This window comes from Pleurodeles waltl, chromosome 1_1, assembly GCF_031143425.1.
Source record: "Pleurodeles waltl isolate 20211129_DDA chromosome 1_1, aPleWal1.hap1.20221129, whole genome shotgun sequence".
NCBI classification, from domain to species: domain Eukaryota; kingdom Metazoa; phylum Chordata; class Amphibia; order Caudata; family Salamandridae; genus Pleurodeles; species Pleurodeles waltl.
The window spans coordinates 437,081,370-437,104,089 of NC_090436.1; the positions used below are offsets into that span (position 1 = coordinate 437,081,370).

The 22,720-nt window shown below is 44.6% G+C and overlaps 1 protein-coding gene across 1 annotated transcript in view; it reads right to left on the minus strand.

Moving 5' to 3' along the window:
* Positions 1 to 4,897: 4,897 nt before the first annotated feature.
* LOC138284967 (baculoviral IAP repeat-containing protein 1-like) overlaps positions 4,898 to 22,720 on the minus strand; it is a 423,184-nt gene continuing 405,361 nt past the window's right edge. The window contains exon 15 of the mRNA XM_069224341.1: positions 4,898 to 5,799. Within this exon, the coding sequence (XP_069080442.1) occupies positions 5,429 to 5,799 (371 nt within the window). The 3' untranslated portion in view covers positions 4,898 to 5,428. The remainder of the gene's footprint in view (positions 5,800 to 22,720) is intronic.

Consider the following 22,720-nt stretch of genomic DNA (forward strand, 5'->3'; position numbering starts at 1 on the left):
CTACACAAAATAATGTATGCCCAAACTGTCGAACAGATGTTCTGTCGACTTTATGTATAGCAAGAATTGGGAAGTATGTAATTTTAATACTACAACAATGCAGAGCAGATGGCAGCCAATTAGATATTCACATTTATAACTTTAAAACAGGGCAAATATCTATTTCTGGTAAAACACACACTACTGTGACTATCATTTTTCATGAAGGAGTTAGTATTATATCTGGTCATTGTACTGTCTATCTAAGAATTAAATGTGAATGGACAGACGGTAATAATAGGAACCTTAAATTCAGACAAAGTTTGCCTTGCAAGTTACCAAATTCCAATCTTTTGTTTTTGGAACCAAAATTCTAAGTAGGGTCATAGTTTTAAAAGTGTAATAGTCTAGGTATTCTAGATGCATTATCACGATTTATGACATCATGCGCTCTACCAAGGTGGTGTCTTTATAAGGCTTTGCCTATGCTGGTGTGCCTTATATATCTAGTAGTACTTCCAATGATGAAGCTCCCATTTTCAGCATATGTTTCTTTGGGTTAGTAATGCAAGTACAGATAAAATGATCTTTTAAAAAGTTGTAGTGAGCACAATTGGCAGTGGTGCCTAGTTGCAGTGACATACTGTGCAGTTCTGGGGTTTTTATACAGTCTATATGATTGTTTTTCCCCACTGTTCAAGTTGTTTTTTTATACAGCACATATTTTATGTTGTAAAAGTAAAAAGAAAACAGAGAACAGTAAAAAGAGGAAAAATTAAATCCTTTTTTGCATTTTTATTATAACATAGCATTACAGCATGGGAAATGTCTAGTGAGTAATTGCTGTTATGACGCTATGGATTGCTAAAATTTCTAAGTTTACTCTATTATTTCTAAGTTTAATTTATAATTTGATACATTGTAATACTAATTCATACTTTTTTTCTTTTTATACAGATGAATGGTAACATTGTTTGGAGTAATGTGGTTTACAAATTAATTCTTCCGGTTTTGTTGTGTTAGATTGCATTGTGGGGGGTGGTGGTGCTGGACTACAATTAAAAGACTCACACATCTATACAGACGCTCACTTTCCAAAAAGGAGTGTACATCTCACATATATACCTAGTCATTCAGATACCAACTTGCACACCAAAAAACTCACACAGCTAATCATCACCTACCCACACACTCACTTACAAACACACCCATACAGACACACATTAACAAGCTCACACAGTCACACACCTACTCAGACACCTAGTCATTCACCAATAGAGTGACTTTAATGCCCACTCACAGACTCACACATCCACTTACACACCACACAGACATTTACATTCCGTCTAATACACACACAGCCACTCACACAGGTACTGACACAGTCACTCACACACCCATAGTTACTCACACAGTCATTTACACATGCAAATATCTATTCACATACACTCATACACCAACACAGATATGTACACACCAACTCACATACCCACCCAGCCACTCGGATACCCACTCACACACCCATACAGCCCCTCTCACACCCAATCAAAATACCTACATACCCACTTACACACTGACTCTCACACATAGACTTACACATCCACACGGACATTTACATCCCCACTAACAAAGCCATAATCACTCACACAACTACTGACACACCCACACAGCCACTCAAACACCCACTTGCACACCCATACACCGACTGTCACATCCAGAGACCCACACAGCCACTCACATATCTACTCAAACACCAAATCACCCACCCACAAAACTACTATCATAGCTTCCTCACACTCACTTAGCCACTCAAACAACCATTCACACAATCACACACACACTCATGCACTGTTCACACACTTACACATCCACTCACACACCCACAAAGTCACTACTGCACCTCTGCAGAGACCCACATACCCACTGACACACCCATTCTTATACTCAGACACCCATTGACACACCAATGCGCCCACTCACATATCCACAAGATCACTAACACACTGCAGGCACACACCTACACAGCCACTTATACACCCATTCACACACACACAACCACACCCACATAACCACTACAATACCCACTGACAGTCCCACACAGCCACTTACACACCCACTCACGCACCCATTTACACAGACACCTACTCACACACCATTCTCACACCTACTCATATACACATTCACACACATACACACCTACTTACACACTCATTCACACACTCAAACACCCGCTTGTATACCCCGTCACACACTCACACATCCACTCACACACCAAGCAAGCCACTACTGTTCCTCCTCACACACCGAGACAGCCACTGGACCACTTACACATCAATTCACATATTCACCCACCCACTAACCCACCCATTCACACACTGACACACCTACTCACATTCACTGTCCCATTCACACACACATACACTCACACATCCACTCATACACCTACAAAATCAGTATTGCACCTCAGAGAGACCCACACAGCCACTCACACACCCATTCACATACTTACACACCCACTAACACACCAACGAAACTACAATTTCAGCCACTAACAGATCCACCGAGGCACGCACACAATCACTCTCACACCCATACAAACACTAACACACTCACAGTGACATATATGTAGACACATGTAAGCAGGTATTCAGACAATGACAAACACATAATATATACTGGCATATTTATACTCTTGCGCTGAATTTGCGCCATTTTTTTTACGCAAATTCAACGCAAGCTAAACTCCATATTTATATTTTGACGCTAGACCTGTCATTTTTTGGGATGTGTGAAACCACCTTGCCTCAATGAGATGCAAGGTAGGTACTCCCGTCCAAAAAATGACGCAACGCCCCTAGCGCCTTATTTATCCTCCAGTGCAAAAAAGGTGCACAGGGAGGAGGCGGGCCTAAATAATGGTCCTAAGCCTGCTTAGCGCCATTATTTAACGCCTGGGTCAGGGCAGGCGTTAGGGAACCTGTGGACCCATTTCCATGGTCAAACATCATGGAAAGAGCCCACAGGTGCCCACCCCAAGTCCCAGGAACACCCCCACCCACACCAGAGAGACACCAGAGGATGGTGGGACCCCATCCCAGGTAAGTAGGGTAAGTATTTAAAAAAAAATTCAAAGTGCCACTGGGGGCCCCTGTCCTGCCATTGGGGTGGTGGGCATGACTCCTGTCTTTTATACGACAGGAGTCATGTGGTATGGATGGTTTTGTGTCAGGAAATGATGCTAGGCTGGTGAAAGGTATTTTTTGCCGCTAACCAGCCTAGCGTAATTTTTTGGTGCAAAACCCCCTTCCCCCATACTGCCCCCCCTCCACCTGGCTAACGTCATTTTCCCAGACACTAGCCCATCCCTTGCGCCGACTTGCGCAATTCCATAAATTTGGTGCTCTGGAATGACGCAAACCGGCGCTATACTTTTTGATGCAAAACTGCAGCCATAGTTTTTCTGTCTTTAAAACAAAATAGGCGGTTCTAAAGAGGCTCTTTTGTGTTTTTGGAACTGTTTTTTTGTTTGGTGTTTCATTTTTTATTTTTTTTAAACATACTGTAACTGAAAGGAATGAAGTCCAGAAACATACAGAACTTGTGCAACAGCCTTTTAAAATAATATTAACATTTTTGATTAATCACAGCCTGCACAAGTGCTGGCATTGACTGTTTACCAACTGAGATTATTTTATTGCACACTGTGCAATAGGATGAAATCTTCAGCATTTGTGGGATAACTGCCAGAATATTAGCAGTAACAGCAGCAGGAACGGTGTCTCCAGAGCTTGATGTGGATGCCTCTGCTGCATTCCTATGGATTTTGGCTCTTGCATGTTGGTGGGGCGGATGGTCCTCAGATGTTTAAGCATGCTGGTTGTCCCATGTGAATATTTCTTATTTGTCCCTCTGGATAATTATTACAGAGGTTGCATTGCACAACCTTTGGAATGACTTTTTCTCTCCCGATGGGATAGTGAAAAAATTTCAAACAATGGATACCTTTTTTTCTTTGGACGTTCTTCCTATTCTCTCTCCTACTTTCTCCTTCCTCTGCTGCCATTTTCTAAAGTAATTTAGGACAAACACCAAAAAAAGAAGGAGTTCCACTAGTGCTGGAGAGGTGTGAGGACTAAGGAGACACACCCAAAGAAGAAGAAATGTGAAGGAACCGCCTGTAGAAGATGTTGGCAAGTGTCTTAACTAACCAAATGTATGTTACTCTAATACATGGGATTTGTGGATCAATTGTGCAGCGTCGCAAAGTCACAGCAAATCCAGAAAAATGTATTAAAACAACCTTGTAAGCTAGACCTACTTACTGGAATCTAAGGGCCTCATTAGGAGTTCAGCAGACAGTTTTCACTGCCCCGTCGGACCCATTAAGAGTTCCCTGTGGCCCCCTGTACATGTTCTCCACCAGCCTTTTCATGGTGGTGTTACTGCCATTAAAAGGCTGGTGAGAACAAGGTTGTAATCCACAGGGCAGTGCTGTATGCAGCGCTGCCTTGGCGTATTAGGATCTCCGCGACCGCCAGGGTTGTTATGAGGCGGTCGGATCGCCGCTTAGTCAGCAGTCCAGACAGCCATACTTATAATGAGGCCCTAAGTTTCTATGTTATTTTTCAAAATCACTTACTTCAAACATTAATTTTATAGTGCCCATTTATGTTTTTAAGTTTTGCTAGAAACCATGCCGGATGCACGGTTCCCCCGTGGAGCCCGCAACAAGAAGTAAGCAGGGGTTGGGCTCACAGTGGATCAACGAATACAAAAAAGATTTTAAAAAAAAAATTATTATTATTGTTTTTTAATTAACATAAATTATGTAATTTAATATTTTTATACAGTGTTTTACCTACATACTTTATACAATAAAATCACTTTAAAAAGCCAAAGCTTAAAGTAATGTGTTTCATTAATATATGTTTTTGGGGGGGAAACCCCAAGAAATTCACTGAAAATACAAAGGTTACAGGGATGTTATAGTTATGAAATATCATAAAATAGAAATTCACAGACAAAACAAATATTGCAGGGATGTTAGGTTTAGGAAATAGAATTTTAAAAAAACTTAACAATTCATGAAAAAGGGTATAGGGATGTTATAGTTAAGGTCACACAAAACCATAGAAATTCAGCAGTTATAGTTATGTGAGCTAACTATAACTTATGCCCCCCACAATGCACTTCTTCTGACCTCACATATTACATGACATGGTCAATGACATTACTGATGACATCACTGATGACATCACCAATGACAACACTGATGATCTTTGGGTTTTTCAGTGAATATGAAGATATATGCAGTACTTGAGAATCATCACTATACTCAATCAAAATCAACAAACGTGTTTCATCTGCATTTGCTGAGTTCACATATTGTCCTATCCAGAACCAAAACATAACTGCATATGTATCATTAACAAATTAGTTCAAACATTTCTCAAATCTGTTGTTGTACAATTGGTGCGACTGGCAATTGCCATTCCCTATAAATGCTTAAAATTGATGACTGGGGATGCTGCTCCTTCATAGCATTAAACATCTTAACATCTTCAGCATCGAACAGCCAACCATACATGACAATAGTTGCTAGGCTGGGAAGCTTGGCAATGCACTGGACAAAAGACTTCACGGTGGTCGCGTGACATTTGATTTGATGAGTGTAGGCTCTGCTCACATTCAAATGTTTCAAGTCAGGCATGTTGCTAAGAGTTAGAAAAAAGTTGTGCCATCCTGATTCAGTAATATTGTGAATCCCTCGAAGATCCAGTTTTTGGATTTTTAGCAGAAATCCGTCTTGTGCTGCTATAGCTGAAATATAAATATGAGAAATAATATATTAAAACATATGCTAGTAATCAACGGATATGTCAGACATGTATTAAAAAAGCAAATTTTAGACTCTACCGTGAGGCAATATGTGGACATTATGAATATATTTGGCTGATGTAATTTCATTCTGTGATGTATTTGGATTTGTATGCATTGTTCCTAAGATATAAACTCTTTCTTTGGAGATGAACTATTGTTTTGACTAGAGCTGTTGATCTCGTGAAAGGTGAGGCATGCCCAGTTTCCAATGTTCATTAAATAACCTTAAGGACTGTTTACAAATGGCCTTGCGCTGGATGTACAATACAACTGGGTGAGGTATCACCTTTCCCAAGCAGTAGTTCTGCCTCTGTAACTGGTCATACCAAATTTGGCAGCTATAACGGGGATTAACATGCAATAAACATTTTTATACAACATTTCCCAGATGTTTTTCACCATATTTTGCTGGAATTTCACCCAGCCACTTTACTTGCTTTCAGCAGAAATTCCAGGGTGGCACGCTCATGACCATTGGTGTTCCCACACGACTCGTAATCAGGGTTAAACTAGTACTGCCTGTATGGCTGAAGCAGGATTAGCAACGGACTCATGATCGCCTCCTAAAATGTGTAATGGCTTTTTATCCAATCTCGACATATAAATACACAGCAGTATATACAGGATTTTGCAGGATTACACCCAGGACAGGTGCTCACAACTCCTTTGTCATAGATGTAAGAAATCTAAGGTATCTTTCTCCATATAAGTGTAGGTGTTGATCCGACAGAATTACATTGTGGTTAGAATAGCATATACATATTGTCAGGACAAAAACACTGAGGTCAGTAAGGGAATCAACAACTGGTGGAAGGAAAAGGAAGTGGAGAAGGAGGCAAAAGTGAGCATTAGTGTTTAAAGATCACAGGAGATAGAAATAATTGCCCTACTTTTGACCCTGGTGGTCTTTTGACCGCCAGGGTTACTGTGGCGGTAATGTGGCTGGTGGTGTATAGCGCCACATTATGTGTGTGGTGGGTTGGCCTCTGTCAACTCCCACCCCCCTACAGTAACAGCATCCCCACCCCTCCCCACATAAATGCACACACACACCCACATGCACCAGGCATACACCCATTCACCTCCACTTCCAAACACACACTCACTCACATTCATCCAGACACAAATTCACTCACACTCATCCATACACGCATTCACTCACACTCATCCATACACTCATTCACTCACACATACTCACACACATGCAGACATGCATCCAAACTAACATGCTCACATGCATACTCACACGCATACACACTGACATGCTCACACGCATACTCACACGCATACAGACATGCTCCCATGCATACTCACAAGCATACACACTGACATGCAGACTGCACTCACTGCAACATTCATACACGCATTCACTCACATGCACATAACCACGCGTACACCACAACACTCACAGATGAATTCACACACGCACACACACATTCATACACACATGCAGACACCACACACACACACAAACACCCACTACCCTCCCACCCCTTCCATTGTTGGATGCCCGACTTACCTTGTCTGGTGAGGTGGTCGTCCAGCAGGGAATGGAAAGGGGCGCTGCTACCGTCAGCAGCGCCCCGCCAGCAGAGCATCGCCAGGCCTTAATAATGGCCATAATACGACTGGCGGCGTCCTTTTGGTGGGGCAGTGCAGGTGGTAGCACCACCCAGGCGCCTCCGACCACCAGCATGGATACTGCTGGGTTTGCACCCACAGTGTGGTGGAAATCCAGCAGTACCCATTTTATGGCGGTCGGAAGACCGTCTGCACTGGCAGTCTCCTGGCGCCCGTGGCTTCGGTGGTCTTAAGGAAAGACCGCTGCAGTCATAATGAGGGCCTATGTGTCTGGATAGAGGGATGAGATGGAGAAGCAACTGAAAGCACTGAAGCAGGAAACTGGGGCAGTAATTAAAGAATAGGAAAGCATAAGTGGTATCGTAGACTGCAGTACACAGCTGATAGATGGATTCACAAGCTTATGGGCAGCAGGACAGGCGTAATGATTCCTCTATAAACACTTTACAGAGCCAAGAACAATGTTGTTATGTGCTTTCTCCCTTAGCCATGTGGCTGTGTCTCAGTGAAGTAATGCTAGCAGTGACCAAAAATTTCCTTAGGCTCCTACACCTGTTTGCCAAATTTTAAGACCTTATAGCCTTGATACCACTTCATGTCTCTTTAGTCGACTACCCAAAATATCAAGAGACACAAACATTCCGTCAAAAATATAATGTGCAATAATATTGTGTTCCTCTACTTGTAATGGTAACAACCAAACAATTGTGTCAAAAGTAATGTGGAAGAAAATATCAACCAGAAACAGATAATAATATAGTTAAAAATAAATAAATATATATGTTATAGATAGATAGATAGATAGATAGATAGATAGATAGATAGATAGATAGATAGATAGATAGATAGATAGATAGATAGATAGATAGATAGACAGATAGATGGACAGATAGACAGATAGGTAGATAATTACCTTCATTATGGCTTATTTGGTAAAGACACTATCTACCTGCAGGTTCCTTACATTAGAATTATCCCCAGGTGTCAGACTGGATCTGGATTTTTTTTTCCGAGCATCATTCAGATCCACGTGGCATTGTTGGTATCATCCATGCCAAAGTGATGTGCAGAGTGCCTATATATGTGCCACCCCAGCGGGCTGACCTCATTTTTACAACTATTTTTGTCACGCCAGTAGCAGAGCCATACTGAGGATAGTGTGAACCAGTTTTTCAAAGTGAGGTCCATGGGACTTCTTCAAATGGATTTGACAGAGGGAGGAGGCTTGGATGGCGTTAATTAATCACCTGTTCACCAGATAAGACACTACCGAAGGTGAGTAACTTGTTCATTTGATAGAGACTGTTTATACTAAAATGTCCTGGAGGACTGAATGGGCAAAGTGCCTAACAGGCCGTACATGACTGTCCAGGCAGTAGTGCTCGGTGAACGTGTGCAGCGATGCCCATGAAGCAGCCTAAAAGGTGCCCAGGACAGGAACTCTGAGCTAATGCAGTGGTTGAAGCCTTGGCTCTGGCGGATTGAGCCTGCAAGCCATCAGGGGGTTGCTTCTTGCCCAGTGCATAGCAGATATTTATGCAGCAGACAAACCATTTAGAGATGATTCTCTTTTGCCTTGCTTTGCCTTTCTTTGCTGCAGCTAAGCCCACAAAGAGTTGATCATCCATTCGGATGCGTTTGTTATGATCAATGAGGAACAATAACGCTATTTTTGGAACCAGAAAGTGGAGGGTCACCTCTTGTTTGGTAGGGTAAGTTGGAGAAAAAAAAGTCTGCAGCATAATGTTCTGCCCATCATGAAAAGGTGTTACCAGCTTGGGTAAGAAGAAGGCATGGGTTCTGAGAACCTATTTGTCTGGGAAGAACTAGGTGTATAGAGGGTTGATTGAGAATGACTGCGAGTCAGCACCGCATAGGTGTATGGGAAAAATGAACGACAGGGCAATATATAGTGATGTGTGGTGCTGTGGCATCAGCACACCAACAATCATTGCAAGGCCTCACCATGCAAATGGAAGCAGAGGGAGGGATGATGAGAACAAGAAGGTGGCAATCCACAATTTGGACAGAACCCACACCTAGAAGATGTGACACAGACAATTGCCCAAACTGCACTTCACTACATGTGACATGCAGGTGGGGCATAGGGTTGAGAGACTGCAAACATTAATAACAGGAACAATGCATGGGAACCAAGATGACAATGTACCACCGATAGAAAGTCAGTGATGTCACATTTCAACTGGCACAACACAGACACACTAATTGTACAATATCTCATTGCAGAGGACGATGGCTCTCCTGTGGATCTGCCTGTCCTGGACTACCCTGATGACTTGCATGGCCAGATGACAACCATCAGCCAGGAAACCCTCCAAGATGTCCTGGGAACACTCCAGACACCACCTCTAGTTGCAAGGAGGAGCAAACATGTAGCAGCCATCCCAGATGACCCTCCCACCACCCCAATTGTACTACCTGTCAGCTCAAACACAGCTGAGGACTCTGATGACACAGGGACCACCTTTGAGAGGACAGTAGCAGGAGTACAGAGGAAGCTGGCCAAGGAGGTACGGGTAGGAATGCCAACTATGGCATCCAGCCTTGAGGGGATGCGCATGTGCATGATAATCTCCGCTGAACAGACAGCAGCCAAACAAGTCACACAATCCCTACTGCATGGAGTCCAACAGTGTGTGAGGGACCTAACCACTACCGTGAGGGCGTTGCCACAACACCTGCCCTCCCAATCTTGCTGATGCATGCATGACAACAATCAGGACTCCATGCACTGGGAACTGGCCTCCCTCAGGGCAGACATGGCTGCCTACCACAAGGATGCTGCTGCCATACTCAATAATTAGCAGCTCCTCCTTGCTGCAGTGATGCCATATGTAGTTCCACAGATGGAAGCTGCGGGGAATTTGATGTCCACTTCTCCAACCACTGAAGTGTGTGTGGCCCCCTCAAACCCACCACCACCAACATCAAGGGCAGAGGAGACTACATACACATCAGAGGATGACGATGTGAAACAGATCTTCTTTACCCGTAGGGGTACCCGGTAGCACCAGCCCATGCCACATGTGCAGTGAGTTCCCTTTGTCCTGTGCTTGACAACATGCCAGTGTTGCTACAGTTGGTGACATGCACCCTTCACCGACACACTGTTAACCTTTCCACTATGGACTGCAATTGTCTTTCACTACTCCGTTGGCAATTCATGTTCCCCTGCGCTAAATGACACTTCACCTCAGCATGTCCAATGACATGTCCCTCAACCTTGCACTTGTACTGCGTCACAATAGAATGGTTTACACTAATGGGGTCACAGACCTGGACTATGTAAATATTGCACTACAGCACTTTAAAATAAACAGCACCTACACAACCACGTTGTCTCTGTGTAATGTGACACATCTACTTTGCTGGAGTTTTGTGATGCGTGTAACATGTCTATGGTCATAGAGTGTCAATACAAGAGTGCCAAAATAATGCGGGTAGATACCTATGCACAAGGTATCCACATGATGAACGTCAATGCTGGCCACATCCCCAACAAACAAGTCACTGTGTATGTGACATTTGCTTTAAAACATACATGCCTCATCCACTACATACAGCAGGAATGGCTGTGTAAGAGTACTCAGCCAATAACGTCAGCTGGGAGTACAAGTAAAACACATTGGTGTGAAATTTCTATACTTGACCTCATCTGAAATTGGCACTACTCAATTAGCAGTGTTGACATTAATTCAGGCTGCAGGCAGACGTCCCACAGTGCTCAACATCATGACACAGGATCCAAACAATTACAGCTTAAAAAGCACACCTACCTGTCCAATACATGGGAACCATAGTCACATTGAGTGGTGGGTACAATGGATGGCAGATGCATTGAGATTTAGATTTGTTGTAGCTGCCAATGTGACAGCTCAGTTGGGAGTGGGAATTAACATGTCAAAAGAGAGATGTGGATGCAGGACGGAATCCACAGGCCAACAGACAATTGACACTGTACACTCATGCAAAGACCCTGAGCCCCAAGCAAATGACACATGCAGTAAGGGAGTACCTAAATTTGTATTATCTATGTATGGAACTGAACTTAAAACTATACTAACCTAATCTATCCTAACTATACATTACCCACAACTGGCCCTAACTACCCTATGCTAAGCTTACTTACCACAGTTAACAAAACACTCTAAACATTTGCCCCCCCCACTCCCCTTCTATGACAAGACACACGCAGGAAAACATATACTAACCTAAAACATATACTACCTAATACTAAGCAAATATATATATATATATATATATATATATATATATATATATATATATATATATTAATTCTTTACATAATGTTTTTATATACACAAAAGCCCCAACATTAACCCTAACCCACCCACAAACTAACATGTACAAATATGAAAAACCACCCGCTAAACCTACTTATCCTATCAAAACAACTACCCTACTCTAACCTATCACTAAACCCCTTAAACTCACTACAAAACAGGATGAGGAATGAGGAGGGAGGAGACTGAACTAGGGGTGAGGGGAGGCAAGAGTTTAGAGGTTGACCCTCCTCAGTGTCTTTTTGATGGCCTTCAGTCTCTTTGTGTTCCTGTCAACATCCTTCTGTATGCTGTCCAGCTTTTTGAGGACCTTTTTCATGTCCCTCTGGAGCTCCCCTATTCCTGACATGTCCATTTCAGCAGGCGTGGTGGGCTTTGGTGCTGAGGTTAATGGTGCAGCAGGTGGAGCAGATGCAAAGGTGGTGGCTGTGGTTCCCTGTGTAGGTGTGGTGCCAGCTACACTCTTTGTGGCCAATACGGGTACCCCTTGGGTGAAAGCCCGCCATTCCCCTGTGGCTCACTCTCTTTGATAGCATTGTGCCATCTTGCGGTACCCAGACTCTACATCCAAGATGTGGTGATATCACACTGCCCGCTTTTGAAATGCCCCGATTTCAGCAACATCCATGTTGGCAGCTGTAAAAATGAGACAGGCAACCATCAGTGTTATCATTGTGTGATGCATGTACAGATGATACTCTAACACTCTGCCTCGATTTTCACATGCAGTCCGAATCACAGTCCAGATAATACAATGTCCCTGATGAAGATAATGGCAACATTGCCTACCCATCATGTCATTTACACCACAGTAAAGTACAACAATAGTTGGACCAAATAAAGTGATATGTGCATTGATTTAGTGCAATGTGTCACAATGCAAAAGCAGCAACTACTTCACATGGGCCAGGCCCACTAATCATTATCATCTGAGTCAACTTCAAAGCACACAAGACCAGTGACTGTTAGATGAAATTGGCAGGATGGTATGCAGTTGCTAGGGATCAGCGTTGTTTGGGACACATGCATGCTTGAATGAGATGACTGTCATCTACACTGTGACCATCACATCTACCTACATATATGTTGTTCCCCTACCCCTGCCCCTCAGGGGTGATGGGCAAGCAATACATCATCACAACTGTCAAGGACAATCACAGAGGCGTGTCCACTTATACATGGATTTAGTGAGTATAACACATGTGAGGAGGGCTGCCACCTAGGAATAAGGTATCCATAGGTCATTCACATCTGCATTCATGTGTCCAGTTGTAGACAACCATCAACAACCGATTTGCCAATACAGTTCCTACCCACATTGATGCATGCACGCCTATTACATACCACATAAGTGTCACGTAAATGGAGTTCAAGTTATGGGGCTACATGCTGAGGGACAGTTACCCATACAGTCCTACATGTACATTACAATACAGGGATGCACAATATTTTGTGGAAAACTGATGCATCACTGTGTTGTGAGAATGAGGGTATGACCCAGTGCCAATATACTGACACTGTTGCACTTCCAAGTCACATGTGGGCCTACATGTAGGTACTAATCACCTTGTTCACACGCTGTTGCCTATTGTGCAGCACAAGACCCCCAAGATATGACTCTCTGCTTGTGAATGGGTAACCTTTGCACGGAACACTATGTCACCATCCAGCCTAGTAAGATATCAGATCACGTGCCAGCTCATCATATCTTGCAATGAGTGCAACACGCAAGAGTGACTCACATAACAGCTGCAATCATAACACGGGACAGACATTATCATACTTACTGGATACGTCTGGGTCCTGAAATTTTGCCACTTCCCTGATGGTATAGGGGGCAGGTCCACCTGTAAGACATGGAAAGGAAATATGTGCTCAAAGTCAGATCACTGTACATACGTGTGGACAACATATCACAGTGTGTAACATTTTACATGAGTGAGCTGGTGATCCTGCATGCAAACAGTACAACAGACATACCACTGCAAACTCACATTGACACTGACACTCCAGTGAGTGATAGCCACACATCTGCACACATGCACTGGGCCTAACAATCTTGTGGTGCTAAACCCTACTACAACCATATGTGGCTAATCCATTTCAGATGGTATTCCTTGGCATGATTTGTATTTGGGTGAAAATGTCAATGGCACTTCCCTGGTGCACTGCAATACAAGTGACTCAGGTATTGTGGCTTGTGCATCAAGGGACACTGAGTTACTGTATGATGGACATGCGGCTCAATTTTCAGTCTGCAATTATCATGCGTTCAGTGGTCCATGACAGATGTGGCACAGTTGTATGTAGGTAACAAATGCCCCAATGACAGTGTCCCGTAAGCCGAGTATGCCCCCTTTGCCAACATAATGGCAGGGATCATGTGTGTGTAATGATGACAATGTAGCGCTAAACATGGATTGCCCACTTTGCTGTCCGGATACAGTGAAATGTGGTATGCTGACAGTGTCTTACCTGATCCTCATTGACAGAATGCATGGGCACAGGTGTTGCCAAAGCACCTGAAATGTGTGACTAAGGGCCGCATGTATGAAGATCAGCTTTTGTGAGTCGCCGATTGCGAGACTTAGCAACTCGCAGTTTGCGAGTAGGATATTCTGATGTACAACACTGTCAATGACACTGTTTGCAATTCAAAAATGGGGTAGCAAATGACCTACCTCATAAATATTAATGAGGTAGGTCTCATTTGCAAACCCTATTGGGAATGGCGGCACTCACAGGGATGGTGGCCTGCTCAGCAGACCACCATGTTTATGACTGCCTTCAAATAAAGCTGTATTTTCTTTTTTGAAATGCAGACTCATTTCATTAAGAGTAAACAGAAAGCATGTCAAAAACAAATATTATAACTTTTATTTTTATTTTTTGAAAGCAGAGTGGGACCACTGCCTGCTCTGAAACAATGTTTTTGCATGCATTCACAAAGGGGAAGAGGTTCCATGGGGACCCCTTCTCTTTTGCGAATGGGTTAGCACCAGCCTGAAACTAGTGGTAACTGCAATTGTTTTGTGACGGCATTCGCGGTCACAAAACAATCATACATCGGACTGCAACTCACAAATAGGAAGGGAATGCCCTTTCCTAAATGCCACTAGCAAAACCTGTTTTGTGATTCAGCAATGTGATTGTAGAATGCAAAATTGGGTATGTGCATTGGATTACCAGTTTTTACTTGACGTAAATGCTCAAATTCAGAAAACTAGGCCGTTTGTGACAGTAAAAAATAGCTTTGTACATGTGGCCCTAAGTGATAGTCGTACATGACTCAAGAAACCTCAGGCCTGCATTGTTAACATGTGGACTCCATCTCATTACTGGGACACTAACACTTTGTTCTGCTTGCATTCAACCTGGCCACAAACATTGCATGCAGCACGTCAACACATCTGCTACTGTCACTCAGGAGCATTCTACTGTACTCACCAACAGGGCCACCGATCACCACACCCAGGTGGTCCAGCAGATCCAGCAGATCCTGCTCTCTGGCCACCAGGTCATCCCAGCGATGCTTTAGCTGGTGCTCATTCCTGTTCGTATGGTCCACCCTATGGAGGTGGTAGAGCACCTTGCCCCACCGCAGCCGCCTCACCTCTGTGTGATACCTTTGTATCACCCTCACACCCATCTCCAGCATCAAGGGTAGGAAATGGCACACCAGCCACACAAAGCCTCCAAGCTCCTCCTCCCCCATGCGTCTCAGCCTCGCCCTTCCCGACATGTCCCCGAACAACAAATCCAAACAGAAAATGCAGTAAAAAAGAGGAAAATACATGAAAATAAAGGAAACTTACAGCTCAAACCAAAGAACCCCAACTAACCCAACTAATCTAACCCCCAGACAGACACCCGACAGTACAAATAGAATATAAAAAACACTAAACTAAAAAAAAATCACATACACAGGTACAAGAAACAAACAGATTTCACAAAAGACACAACAAGAGAGACACCACAAGATACAATAAACGCAATTGAGACACCAGCAACACCGAGACACAGCCACACAGTCAAGAAATATCACAGGTTGTAAAGTGAAAGTGAAAGTACACCCACCTTACCATGCCTGTAAACAGGATTTCCTATTACATCACTTCCTGTCATCTTGCGGCCCGTTTTTCGTCATGCGTGTATTTTTTTGACGCATACGGTGCTTGTGTGAATATTTTTGACGCATCACCTACATGTGTGGCACAATACCACACATTACCTGTATACTTCAATTTCAATGGATATCCGCATGCGTGTGGTACACAGGTGGAATTCATGCTAAGGGTCCATGTATGGTTATTTTGCGTTTGGGGGAGTTTTTGACGCATTTGCAACAACATTTTTGACTCTATCTGTGATTACGTCATTTTCTAATATTTAACATGGATGCACCCTGTATTAACATGAAGATAGGATGGTATGGCCTGCAGTGTGTAGTATAATGTTTGGCCACATGTGGTAGAGTATGCAACTTTGTGTTTTGGGTGTGAATGATCTGTAACAATGATGGGTGTGTTTCTGAAGGAACGGCATGCAATACTTTGGACATCATGCAAATGTATGAATGTGTGCCAAATGTGTATCTATATCTGATGGCAATCAGTGATCCACAACATTCATGGTACGTGTTTGTAACATGTGTTGACTCATGTGATGTGTGTAGTTGTTTGACTGAGGGGACATTACATTTCACATGACAAACAAAACTCAGGTATCATTGAGGATGGCTGATGAGTGCTCTGTAGAATATATTACCTCTCATATGTCATTAATTGTTGGTTGGTGACTTGTGTGAGGACTACACAAATGTCTGACGTGTACATGTTTGGTACGTACTGTGTTTTAGACACTATGGGGGTCATTACAACCCTGGCGGACGGTGTTAAAGCGGCGGTAAGACCGCCAACAGGCTGGCGGTCTTTTTTTTTGTATCATGTGTTACCGCCATGGTCATCCGCTGCTTCACCGTTCCGCCCGCCGGGGCGGAGACAACCACTGGGCTGGAGACCTGGGTCTCCAGCCCGGCGGCCGTCACAATACCGCTGCCGGTATTTCAACCCGGCTTACCGCCGTGGATTTCCAGCGGTAGGAACCGCCATGAAATCCATAGCGGTAAGCCCTATCAGTGCCTGGCACTGATAGGGGTCTCCCCCACCCCCCACCCCCACCTTGACTCCCTCCCCTACACCCCCCACCACCCCTGCCACCCCCCAAAGGTGGCAGGGCCCCCTTCCCCACCCCGACCCCCAACATCACATAACTCACACACACACGACACGCACGCAGGCACCACCAACACACATACACGCATACACTCCAACATACATGTCTACATCCACACACTCAGTCAGACACGCACACCCATATACAGACATACACGCACACATCCATACAGACATACATACAGACATACACGCACTCATTCCCAACACACGCAACACACCCGCAAGCATACACACACTCACACCCCCCCTCTACATACACAGACGCACACCCCCATGCACCCACACAACACACACACCCCCGCCCCCCTCCCCTAACGGACGATTGACTTACCTTGTGCGGCGATCCTCCAGGAGGGGACGGGAGCCATGGGGGCTGCTCCGCCGACACCACACTGCCAACAGAACACCGCCGCGCCAAATCACAGGACGTGATTCGGTGGGCGGTGTTCTGTTGGCGTGGCGGTGGAGGTGGAGTAACCTCCACTTCCCCGCCGCCCGCCAGTATGACTGTTGGCGGCTCTCCGTCGTAAAAAGGACGGAGAGCAGCCAACAGTCATAATACGCCGAGCGGCAAACCGCCACTACTGGCGGTCTTCCCCACGGCGGTCCCTCGGCGGTCTTGTTAAAAGACCGCCGAGGTTGTAATGACCCCCTATGTCTTAATTCCACCCATAAAATGTTTGGTACAGGTCAGTTTGACTCACTACAATTACCTATGTTACTTGTGTTGATGTGGTGGACCTGCTGCCTGGCTGCATGTGTTCACATATTTTCAGATGTGCATTCCACAGAAGTGTCTAGTTCAAGTGTGTGGGCATGTGTACCCTGTGTCAGGTTTGGGCTCCATGGTGTCACGGTTTTGGGCGGGTCTAGTCAGGACTCTGTTAGGGGCACACCTTGAGTTCAGAGAGTATCTCGCAAGGAGGTAGTGTACCAAAGAAGAAGAGCAGCTAAAGGCATACAAGGGGAAAGGACAGCTATAGTAAGGCAGAGAAAACAGGAAAGTGAAGGCAGAGCAACCTTAGTGTGAACAAATATGGAACGGATCAGTAATGGACAAACACGCTGGGGTTATCACTAAGGTTGTACACAGGGTAGGGCTCAGAACTTCCCACAGCAACAGGGAACGTCAATGCATCTGTGCAGATTACTCTTACAAATAGTCACCACGCAAGCCCCATAGAAAGGAGGCAGCAGAAGTGATTCTGTCTCTGGACTCTTAGGGCACAAACAAGGATTGTACTTCCATATACAAGACTAACCCTTGTGGGTCCAACTGGAGACACAGTGGCAATTCCTGGAAAAGAGCCATAGCACACTGTCACTGTTAGGCACTAAAGACTTCATGCAACACTAGACAAAGGATGGGGGCTGGATTTGCCTCCTGGAAACCAGGTGCCAACCCAAGTACAAAGGAAAACACTTCTACACAGGTGAGGACTGACAGTACACTTACTAGACCTGATAACCGAAGAGGAAGCAGAAACAGAAGGAACAAACTAGGAGGCAAAGCCAGGAACAGGGAACAGGCTCAGGCTGATGAAAAGGCAGGAACAAGCAGGAACAGGGTTGGGAAACAGAAAGCAGGCTCTGGCTGAAACAAACAGGAACAAGGCTGAGAAACAGGGAGCAGACTCTGACTGGAACAAATGGGAACAGGACTGTAACACAATCCAGCAAGGGGTCTGGAACACAAAGGAATCGTACTCCAATGCACAACGAGGAGCTTCAGGGAATGGCAGCTTATAAGCAGTTTCAGGCAGCAGCAAGGCCAGGGCAGAGTCATGTGGCTGGGTTGCACAAGAGAGGTCACAGGTGTGTGCAGCTTCAGCCTCTCACAAGTCCTGGAAGAGAGAATCCAGTATAAAGGGACAACCGGACTTTTTCCTTAGGAAGCAATGGACAGAAGATTACAGGTCTTACCGACTACCAGGCAGTGCATTATGGGACCTGAAGTCCATGGAAGCTAATGAGGTTCTTCTATAGCATTCCATATGGAAAGAGGAAGCAAACAGGAGTCAGAAAGTGACTCTGGGTGAGTATTAATGAGGATTCCACGGGGACAGAGCCCCCTAGAGATGGGAGGGCAGAGACGTAACACATGGCAGTGGCAGGACTGATTTCCAGGGATGGACTGCGCAGGCAACGTGTTGTGAACATTGCTTATCATACCTGGGACACTCAGGCCATCCATTTTCACAAATGATCCCCCCCTTGTCACACAAGCTCCTTGCAGAGATTGCAAGTGTAACACTTACTAATGTCTGGGGTCTGTTCATACATTCCTGTTTCCACTGATATTTCACATCCACTGCCTCATGTATGGGGCGCTTATTTACCTTATGATTGGAGATGTCATAGTTGTGTGTCATGTGCTATAGTAGACCATGTTGGCAACGAGGATGTGAGTCAAATGCTGTGGTCCATTGATTTTGTCCTTCATATTTGACATTCAAGAGATGAGTATTTTTTATATGTGTGTGATGTTTTCTGTACCATCATATGCATCACATGTGATGCTGCATTAGAAGTAGTCAGATCTGTCTTTGTAACATGCTCCCTGAGGCAATACTCACATTCCTAAGGAACATGTGATGGAGAGTGAAGAAACCAGAGCAGGATTATGTGATCAAGTAAGGTGTTTATTTGCATTTCTTAACAAGGTGTGTAGAGTGACTATTAAGCGAAACAATTGTGTAGAATTTGCTGTCTGCAGCACATTCCTGCAGCTGTGTTCTGCTGTTCCCCCGCATTTCCCTGCAACCATCCTCCTTCTCCTCCTCCTCAGGCAGATCTTGGTCTGGCTCATATAATGGGATGTTCCTCCTCACACAAATGTTGTGCAGGATAGAACAGGTCAGTATAATTTTACATGCAATTTGTGGGGCATATAGGAGGCTGCCTCCTGTGATGTCCAGGCACCTGAATCTGGACTTTAGGATGCCAAAGGTCCTTTCCACAATGGTGCGTGTCCTCCAATGTGCCTCATTATAGGCACGCTCTACTGATGTGCTTGGTTTGGGGAATGGAGTCATGATCCATTGCTGGATCCCGTAAGCCAGATCCGCTGCAAAAGATAATAGGAGTGAGTATTTTGTTAGTGCTTGCAACAGGAATGTCATGTAGCAAGGCAGTTGATACCTTGTGTTGTCTGTGACTCATATGTGTTTGTGGTATTGCGTGAGAGCCTGGGCTTCTGTGAGGTTTTATCTGCACTGGGTTGTCTGACATGACAACTTGTCTTTGACTCATTGACCTGGGATCTATGATTTTTTTCTCCGAACTGTTGGTCAGTATGTATGTACCATGCGTTGTGTAGTGTCCAACATGTTTTAGTGTGTTTTAACTGGAGCGGAAATGATACATCCACACACAATGGATTCAGATGTGGTGGTAACATGGTTGCAGTACATGGCCTGGACATCCCATCCATTTAGACATACGTCATTGCAGATGAAATGCTACACTAAGGCCCTTTGATTTGGCTTGGTGACAATGCACAACGCATCTCCATAATTTGGCAGCACTGAGCTGTTCAGTATTGACAATGCACCATTTTCCCATGTATGACTTGATTCTAGGCAAGCATTTGTTGTTCCCTCTGCCAGTAGCTCATGTGCAACCGTACACCTACACTACCGAACTTGCTCCAGGGAACCTGACTAACTGCCTTGTGAAGGTGGATTTATCTGTGCAGGAAGGGCCATCTCTCTGTACATATGTTATTTTGATGGACAACAGGCTCTTTCAGTGTGTGCTGCAGTGAGCAGTTTGCATTAGTGCCACATCAATAGGTGTTCATAACACAGTCCACTTCCTTTTTTGCTACCTGGAAACTGCACCCAAGGAGAGCTGATGTATGATGTTGGGACTGCCTCAGTATTTCCCTGTCACCTACATCTGAGTCAGCATCATCATGCTATGTGTCTCATGGTGTTAGACCTGTTGCAATACACATTGCACACCCCTTTCCACGCTAGATACTGATTGGGAGGGTGGCCGATTGACTATGTGGCCTAATGTAATTGTAAATGGTTCATTTTGCAAGTTGTACTTCCAGTGCAGGCCATGTTATTGTCACTGCGGGCTTTGACATTGGTCCCTTGTTGCTCTAGAGTGGCAGCTAATGTTTGTGGCACCCATCATTTGTCCAGAGGTGTGTATCATATCCCATTGTGTCAGGGTGTACAACATAACTACCAGTGTCACACCTCAGTGTCAGCCTGCCCACGTGTCAATGTAGTGGTGTATGTTTTGTGTGTCCTACAGAGTTGTTGTGCTGTGTGTATATTGCTAGGTTTATTGACTTACCGACAAGAAGGCCATTGCCATATTGTCCATCCTGGAAGTGCTGATTGACCCTGCTGTGGCGGAATATGAATGAATCATGGACACTCCCAGGATACTTGGCCAAGATGTTTGTGAACAATCCCTGGTGTTCAACTATGGCCTGCACATTGACAGAATGCATGTGCTTTCTGTTCCTGAATAGGTGCTCTGTTGCTGCAGGTGGGACGATCCGGACAAGGGTGCAGTCAGTTGCACCAAGCACATGCGGGAAGCCATGGATTTGATAGAAGCCCTGTTATATCTCCTGCTGCTTCTGTTGGGTATTGGGGAAGCTGATGTGGCAGGGTGTGAGGGAGATTATGGCATCTAACACCTTGGGCAGAAAGTCTGAAAATGAAGGCTGTGATACCCCAGTTACCAGGGCACCAGTTGTCTAGAAGGAGCCACTTGCCAACATATGCAGGACAGTTAGCAGCTTGGTCACCGGTGGTATGTTGTGTGGTGTCTGCAGGTTAGCTGTTAGTTGTGGCTCAATATGGCGCAGCAGCTGCTGTATGGCTTGCCAGTTGAGTCGATACCTCCGGATGATGTCCTGTTCCCTGAGGCCATGGAGCTGTTTCTGAAAAGTCTCTCCTGCCTTCTGCATTGCCTTTGTGGGCCTCGTTGGGGTGGTGGTGGCTGCTGCCGTTGGTCCTGTGCTTGGTGTTGTCTTGCAAGCTGCATCAGTAGCACCTCCATGTTGTCCTGTTGGTCTGTAATGTTGCTTATGTGTGTTTTACTTAAGTAGTGGTCTGTTTGCCTCATTTTAATGCCTACCCTGACCCAGGTGTTAAATTTTGATGCAAATCGGGTTTAGCGTCATTTTTCGGGTCCGCCTCCCACAAGTGGGTCACTTTTGCATGGGTGGATAAATATGTCGCTAGGGTGTTTGAGTCATTTTTTGGACAGGAACGCCTACCTTGCATCTCATTGACGCAAGGCGGTTTCACGCATTCTTAAAAGTAAACTCCATATTTTTGATGCTAGACGGGACTAGCGTCAAAATATAAATATGGAGTTAAGTTTGAACTGGATTTGCGTAAAAAAAAAAAAAGACGCAAATCTGGCACAAACAGAGTATAAATATGGGCCTAAGAGTCTGAATGAGAGTGATGCAATGAGAAGCCATTTTAATTCTGCATTCATTTAGACCAGGCATCTCTAACGAGTAGCTTGTTAGCTACAGGTAGCTCTCTAGCTGTCCGTGAGTAGCTCTTCTGTGTGCAGCCCACCCTACTACTATAGACGTTTTTTGCTTGTTGTTTTAATTATTATATGTATACCAACACTAAAAGGTGTGAATTCAAGGCAAAACTTTCAGAACTTATCAGATGATGTTTGGAGAAAAATGGTTGAATTTCCAAAATGTCTTTAAAGGTATTACCTGAG